The sequence below is a fragment of the Clupea harengus genome, chromosome 6, assembly GCF_900700415.2.
Source record: "Clupea harengus chromosome 6, Ch_v2.0.2, whole genome shotgun sequence".
Lineage (NCBI taxonomy): Eukaryota > Metazoa > Chordata > Actinopteri > Clupeiformes > Clupeidae > Clupea > Clupea harengus.
Genome location: NC_045157.1, coordinates 20129881 through 20137867, shown reverse-complemented (window position 1 = coordinate 20137867; position 7987 = coordinate 20129881). Strand labels below are relative to the sequence as shown.

The 7987-nt window shown below is 39.4% G+C and overlaps 1 protein-coding gene across 1 annotated transcript; it reads right to left on the bottom strand.

Annotated features, from left to right (window-relative positions):
• Window positions 1-6045: 6045 nt before the first annotated feature.
• On the bottom strand, window positions 6046-7231 carry mc1r (melanocortin 1 receptor). The gene has a single exon (XM_012823258.3). The coding sequence runs from the start codon at window positions 7145-7147 to the stop codon at window positions 6146-6148; it is 1002 nt and encodes a 333-aa protein (XP_012678712.2). The 5' UTR covers window positions 7148-7231; the 3' UTR covers window positions 6046-6145.
• Window positions 7232-7987: the final 756 nt, after the last annotated feature.

The following is a 7987-nucleotide window of genomic DNA, read 5'->3' as shown; positions in this document are numbered from 1 at the left end:
GAGAGCATGCTGCTCCTGTTTCAGACAGATGGTGCCATTCAATGTCAGAATAAGGACAGAACATGTAAGGTTGTCTGAAAGGGTACACACACAAACACACACGCACACACAGGCACACACACACATTTATTCTCTATTGCCATAAAACTTTTATGTAACCTTTGTGTGTATATGGTCACTATTAGATTAGAGACTGTAAGATGTGTTTAATGATGATCAACCTGTCAGTCTTACACCTTCGGCTGGCTACGCATACAAACCTATAAATCAAAGAACTTGTACCAGTAATTTGCTTCACAGATAACATATCTGTATGTGTGTGTTTTGTGTGTGTCTCTCTCTTGCACTATGTGTGTGCGTGTGTGCGTGTGTGCGTGTGTGCGTGTGTGTGTGTGTGTGAATAATGCCCTCTTGTGGTAAGACAAAACAACATTTGCTAGAAGAGAGAGACTGATCATTGTCTCATTTACATGGGCCAAAATGTATTCAAATTCAGAACTACAAAACCATGCAATGAACACTGAAATTACAGAAATTAAAAATATTCTTGTTAAGCTGTAAAATGTTCACTGATTTCTGTGCTTGTGTAAAAATTATTTAGTCTGAAGAATAGTTGATAAACTACTCAATAATGTATATAAATGTATATAAACAATTTCCATGAAACAATGTAGCTCTGCAATCAATAAGGGACTTCTAACAGGGGTGTGCATTCATGAATACATTCCTAATGAAAAACAACAGCTACTGTTGCTAAAGCTTTGCATTGCCAATATTGTTATCCCACAGTAAAAGGAATGTTGACTTTATTCTTGGTGTAGGATATGACCTATATTCCCCAGTCATCTCAGTGTATGTTGTTTCTATATGCCAAGGTAATAACACTTAAGATAGTAGTTCCCTTTCCTTTTTCTGTGGACTTGAGTGGATATTGTCCTAGTTTGTACACTGTTGTCAGCCTTTCAGACTTGCTGACTGTTGCAAAAAAAAGAAATGAGGGCCTCACAAGACAAACCTGACAACCAGCGTTGTCTTGGTAGGATTATGGTCTTGAAACCTTCATCTAAATCTGGTGCAATAGGTTTTCTATTTAACCAATTACTGAGCCATGGGAAGTGTATTCATCTGACATTTGGCTGCAACAATATGGCTGCAGCTAATGATGTTATCAAAGATTCCATAATTAGATTAGTCTTGACAGAGCTTAACGTGGATGAAGCTGTGGGGAAAATGAGCCGAGAATTGCAGAGGTCTCTAGCGAGCAAATTCTTAGGGAATCTAAATCCAATGTCATACTTTCAGACCCCAAACAAAATACCAGATATCATTGGCAGGCTGTAACGTTTTGCCCACATTGTAGGACCATCATAAGTTTAGTAACAATTGCAAAAACAACCAACTACAAGGTGTTGCTTGCTACCCAACATGTGTATCTACAAGTTGTTGTTTCTTGATTCTTGCTGAAATGAACTTCCTCAAAGTCAAGGAGCATGTGTTTGTCCAGTGCACTGATTGTTGTGTGGTGCAGTGTAGCCTGCACTTAGTGCACTGACCAGTCCATTCCTGTAGTCTTGAAGTGTGTATATATTCTCATGACTGTGGACATCCAGTGGGAATGGAATTGGTACATTTGTGTTGCCAGCCTTGTTTGATGGGAGTGCGAAGTCTGGAAGCTGATGATAATCACATCTGTTTTAGTTGTGTGGTATCGTTAATGTTTAACTTTTGGGATAGTATTGAATACCAATAGATGAAATACACATGATTGTAACCTTAACCATATGAATGCTTACATAACTGTTTAGGTAGCTTCATTATATAGTATTTTTTTCCATCACTAGTTACGTCAGAGAACAGCCTGGTACGAAACCTTTTAAATATGCCATGTACATACCTTTGGGTTGCAATTCTTTGGATTTACTCTGTCTCTTCTTGATGAAACATAGTCCAGGACAGGGCCTGTGCTGGCTACAGGTTAGGTCAGTATGGTCCCTTTAGATCTCCTGACACCAGAGAGAAGTTGAATAATGATGACAGCATGTTCTTAGGTTGTCCACTTGAGACTGTAACTCAGGTTACGATAATCTTGACGTTGTTTACGAACGCCAAGAAATAGTATAGAATATATTATATATTATGTAACCCAGTCACTTGTTCAAGTACCATTGGCCCTGAGGGAACGTGCTGATGTGACATCAATCAAACATTCCAGTGTGTGTGGTTCCTTACACTTAGTTCCTTACACTCTCTGTACTTGTGATTCCTTGATAAATAACACATTGTGTTTGCCTCACCTGGGTTTGAGTATTTCTTACTGTATGTATGTTGGAGACTCTGATTGGCTTCAGTTGGGTGGTGGACACTTTCACTGAGTATTAGCAGGGTCACAGTGGGTACAGTTGAGCGTCATTCAAAGATTTTGGGTACCATGATCTCTACACGTCTCTATGTAAAGACAAAATAAAGCTCATTAATAGGAAAGGTAACCAGTTTTACAAATCTGTGTTGAATGTGGGTGAATGTTTTCCTGTTTACATCACTGTTTGGTTGGGCAAGACAGATAAAGTACAACAGAAAGCTGTGGAGTTCCCTCAATCCCTATTTATTCCATCTATACCACTTTTAGAATACTCACTGACACTCTTTAGGCTTCCTATAAGTCTTTATGAGTATATTATTATGTACCATGTAATGTTTTTTTGTTTGTTTGTTTGTTTTACATTGTATGGTTATGTGATTAGTAATTCTTAGGGTTTTCTACTGATGACCAAACCAAGGCAAAGTCAAAACAACTTTGTGGTTGTCATGGCAAATAACGTACAGTTAAGTGAAGTCTAGATAGACCATGCAATCTACCTAACCCCTAAATATTCATGTCCATGAAATCAAGCAATGTTTCACACAAAATAAAGAGAATGACATTAAATGTTTGGAAACTTCAGCCATGAAAACAATAGCTATGGAAATTATATTGAAAATCCACTTTGCACACCTATTTGGGCACATTTACTGATCCTCGTTCCACATTTCAGTGCTAGGCTGATAAGACAGTGAGCGTAGTGAATGTGCTAAACTGACAAAGTTACCTCAAAAGGACGTGACCAAGAGGAGGCACAAAAGATTCAGTATGAATACAGACACACAAGTTAAACCTAATTAGAGTTTAAGGACATAAGAGAAATTACGTGGCAAGATATCAAACCTCTCTCTCTTTCTCTTTTAACCATATCAAGCTACAACCAAGAAAAGGAGCAAGCAATCCTGACAAAAGTAAATTTCTAGCTGTAGTTTATTAGCAGAGCCAGTTCAGAGAAAATATATGTCCATGCACCTCACATGCTTTATGCAGTGGCTTACCATGAATTTGTACTTCTTCTGTTTCTCAGACCAAGCGGTGGCACAAATTCAGCACAAGATGGTCAATGGCTCACAGCATACAGTAGAGTCTTACACTGTGATCAGACTATAAACTAAAAGCTCCCATCAAAGCATTATTTTAGAACAAGGAAAAGAAAAAAAAGGAAAAAAAGAAAAAGGGAGGACACGTGACTGACTTCTGTCCTGAGATGACATGACAGCAGGACTTGAGAGGTGGGGGCAGTAAAGTTAACTACTTCTCCATGTACCCAGGGTATAGACAAGGAATTATATAGAAGATTTAAAATGGAAGGTGTATAGATGTCCATACCATAAAGGTGAACTCAGCTCAAGCGTCGCATGGTCATTTGAAACAAGGAACATAGTTTGATTCTGAACACGTGATACGTGAGCGTAGTGATAATGGATTTGCTCAAACTGATTTGTCACTGGAAATATGAACATACTGTATAATGTGTCTGATATATTACTATACTGCATTTTCAGAAATGTCATAAACAACTTGTATATAGCTTTGTTCAGCCACAGTTAAGCTAACAGGATGTGATTACAGATGCATTCAGCAATCAATTTCCAGTGCATTTAGCATATTTCCCCACAGATGAAAAGACCTGTTTGTTTCTTATTTATGAACCCAACAAAAACGATTTGTTCACATCAAAGCACATCATAATTGCATTCCATTCCAGAGAGCTAAACCGCCAAAAATATGTGAGGCTGCCCTAGGGATGTCTTGGTGAAACTCGTGATTGAGAGCGATAAATTGGACAGATTTCACTTCCTTAGGCATAAATGAATTCATAAGCTCACACCACTATAATAAACACAGTATGCAGCATTCAAAGGCTATTGCGAAGTTTTGCTGCTGAGGAGTTTTTTTTACCTCCTTTTAATTCAGAGGATTATTTTCTTTAGTTCCCTCCAGAGTTGTGGCATTGACATCTCTATGTCTGAGCGGCTGCTGGAACCTCCAGTGATGGCACAATGTGAGTGTCAACCGCAGCCACATGAACCAGACTATCAGGCTAACATAACCAGACTCCAAGGAATCAATAACAACTCACACTTAACCCAACATTTTTACTGGAATGTTACTCTGATAAATGACACTTTAAGATATATTCAGTATTTACAATAACCTGGGTGTGCTTGTATCTCAGCCATGCTGTAGAGGACATTTAGACTTGAACTGTGGAATAAGAGTACATATCTGCTTTTCCTCAATTAAACAGATGATTTACTGGTGGCATTCTGTCACCTTTAGTATGTTTCCCAAAGGAATGTCATGAAGGGCTCCTTGCTCTGCCTCCACAGACTCCAACCATTAGGGCACATTATCAATTCAATTTCAAAAATGGGTTATAAGAGAGACATCCAAGACGGTATCTACTGGATTTTCATGACAAGTTCCTAGACACATTTCCCTGGACTGGAATATTTTCACCAAATTAGTCTTAACCCAAGAAGAAGAAAAAAGGACAGGGTTAAATTTGACCCGGATATAGATTCGTTTCCCGAGAGGATGTGCTAATTTGGCATCAAACCCACACTTTTAAGACACACCATTGATATTTTCAATCAAACTCTTTGCTATAAACAGTTAGTTGGTTGCCTGTGCAAATACGGAAATATGACCATACGTCAGACATTTTGTTATAAAAATGCTAAATCGTACGTGATGGCAAGAACATATTTGCGGCATAATTCGTTTCACTGTTATATAATAACTGTCTTTTATAATATTCGCTACCTATTTACAGCGTCTTACAGCAATACGCCTATGCACTTAGCTGAGAGATATTGACTAAATAACTTTTAAAACACCTTACCGAGGCTGTATCTTGAAGAAAAACAAACACATGTTTTTAGAAGTTGCCCTGACTAAAAGTAAATTAAAATTAGTCTTTGCTATAATTATGACGACTGAAGTAACACTGACATAGGGTTTGCAACGAACAATATCCAATAAGCCTGTTTTAGGCCTGTTTTTAAATCACCTTTTAATAACTACTAATGGTATCCATAAAATCACTCTTTATTTCAGTATATCTAATACTCTAGTACTCAACTCTGAATGGACAAACAATAATCGTACATTAGGCTGTTTGCATCTCCTTCCTGCTTAGGCTATTTAAAGTATTCCTTTGAATTTAAAATAATAGCCTGCAAATCAAACGTAAAGATATACAACTCTCTGCATCACAAATCTGTAAGCATACAACTAAATAGAAGTTTTATTGTGACTTTAGATAAACATTTTCGCTGTTCTCAGCCTGGTTCCTGCTCAACTTTCCTTTTCTGTGGTCTCGTGAACTATGCATTATAACACCAACGTCAGAAAAACACATCACATGCTTGGTGCACCATTTACAAATGAGAATTAAATATAACTTAATCAAGGGGGAACCCATTTTTAATTTTCAGGTTCAGTGCAGAAGTAAGTTTCCCGATGTGTTTTCTGTCATCCAGGGAAGTCTTCTGCACTCACAGTTTGCGCGCAGAGCATAAGGCGTGTTTCCTGGAAGCTCACATATATTTCCAAACATTCTGAAGGGTGGAAAGCAATACGGTTGTTCGTTGTTCTTTTTTGAGAGCAATTCAAGTTAGCTGTTCAAAAACCTGGATTTAAATTCTTACGGTTTTTCAAGGTTTTATGATTCTATTCCATTCAGAGTCAGTCCACTCCAATATATCCACCGGATGATCACAAAGATTACATCTGTCTGAGCTTATAACTAAGTTAAATATAGTCCAAATGTCTTTCTCCTCACATTACAAAACACCAAGAGCAGAAGATGAGTTCCTTCAGCGTTTTACGCAGCTCCTGGCTACGATATGCATAAATCAGTGGATCTATAAGAGAGTTGCAAATGATGAGAATCAGAAAAAGGTTGAAATGGCTGAAAAAACACTTGCAGTGCGGGTTTTTGGGGCACGTAAGTATCAAGATGAGATGAAGAAAAAAGGGACCCCAGCAAATGATGAACACCCCCAGTAAGATGGTCAAAGTAATTGCGCCCTTCATACTTGTGGCTTGACGGCGACTCTTGTGGAAAGCCATGATGCGCCTGGAGTGAACGTGGGCCAGGATGAACATGTGCAGGTAAAGGGCCGCTGTGAAGACCAGGGTGATGAAGAAGAAGGTGACAAGGCAGATGATGACAGCATTGTTGGTGTAGTAGAAAATGAAGAAGGTGCTAGCGGTGATGCTGGCCGACCACACAACGATAATGATGGTGACAGCGCGCTGGGTCGTCATGATGCTGTGGTAACGCAGCGCGTAAAATATGGTGATGTAACGATCAGCGGCGATGGTGCTAAGGAAAGACAATGAGGACACCACTGAGCTGCATATCATGATGTCTATAACATTGTCCAAGTGCTTCATCATGCCTGGCATCATCATGAGCAGTCCGTTGTCGTGAAGCAGCATGAACATAGTCTCCACCACGTTGCTTACGCTAACCAGCATGTCGGAGACGGCAAGGCAGCATATGAAGTAGTACATTGGAGAGTGTAAGTTTCTGTTTTTGATGATGGCAAGGACAACCAGGATGTTCTCTACCAAGCTTACCAAGCCCAGTGTCAAAAACAGTTCCTGGGGTATCATGATGTTGGTGCATTCTGTAGCGTTGTTATAGTCGGGAGCAGTGATATTCTGCGTGATGTTATCCTCGCCGTACATATGCAGCGGGCTGTGATCGAAGTGTTTCATGGTAAGGTGATGATGCGCACTCTGGTTCATTTCCTTCCGATTGTGCAGGCTCATATAGGTAAAGATGAATAAACAGGTCTTCTTGTTATTGTCCTGTGGTAAATAAACAAGTTATTACAAATTGTGCTCCATCTGTTGTTACTTACATTTAGATATATTAAGAAGTCACACAAATAGGCTATCTATTGCTTCCGGCATTGTGTTATCTTACCAGCATATATTTGAGATGACCACAGGTTCCACCAAGACCTCTATAAAAGAAGTTGACTTTGTTTACCATGTATAAAACTGTGTAAAACGTTTGTCTTTAATATACAGGTCCTCTGTGATGGCATGATAACGAAGTTTTAATAAAACACCTTGAGCGTAGACCTACACTTAACTGTCCGAAAACAATAAATAAAATAAAATAATTGCAATTCTGTCCGCGGCAGTGTACAGCGATATAACATATAGAAACGGAATTGCTTCTCGCCGAACAAGAAACACGGATAGCGCTCTGAACTTCCGAAGCAAAACTTTCGAATACAGAGAGGCTGTTCATCTTAAATGGCTCAATCTCCCTGACTCCTCCTTTCTCCCCAAAGACAGTCGCATGACTTGAGAATCCTTGCATGAAATGGGTAAGGGCCATGGACGGATTAAGAAACCACGGGCCCCTGGGCCTGGACATGCTAAAGGCCCCTCCCCCCTCCCCCTCCGCGAAAAAAAAAATTGTGCGTGCGCCTGCAAAACACGCACGCACACGCAATGTGTTGGATTTTACGGTCGAATTAAATACTTTGGCTATTGTATTGGGAAAGTAAAGATGTCAAAGTTTACCCACCTTCGGTGAGGTGTGCACTGCCCCGCTATTGTTTCTGACATTACATGTGACAGGGCAACAACCGAGTG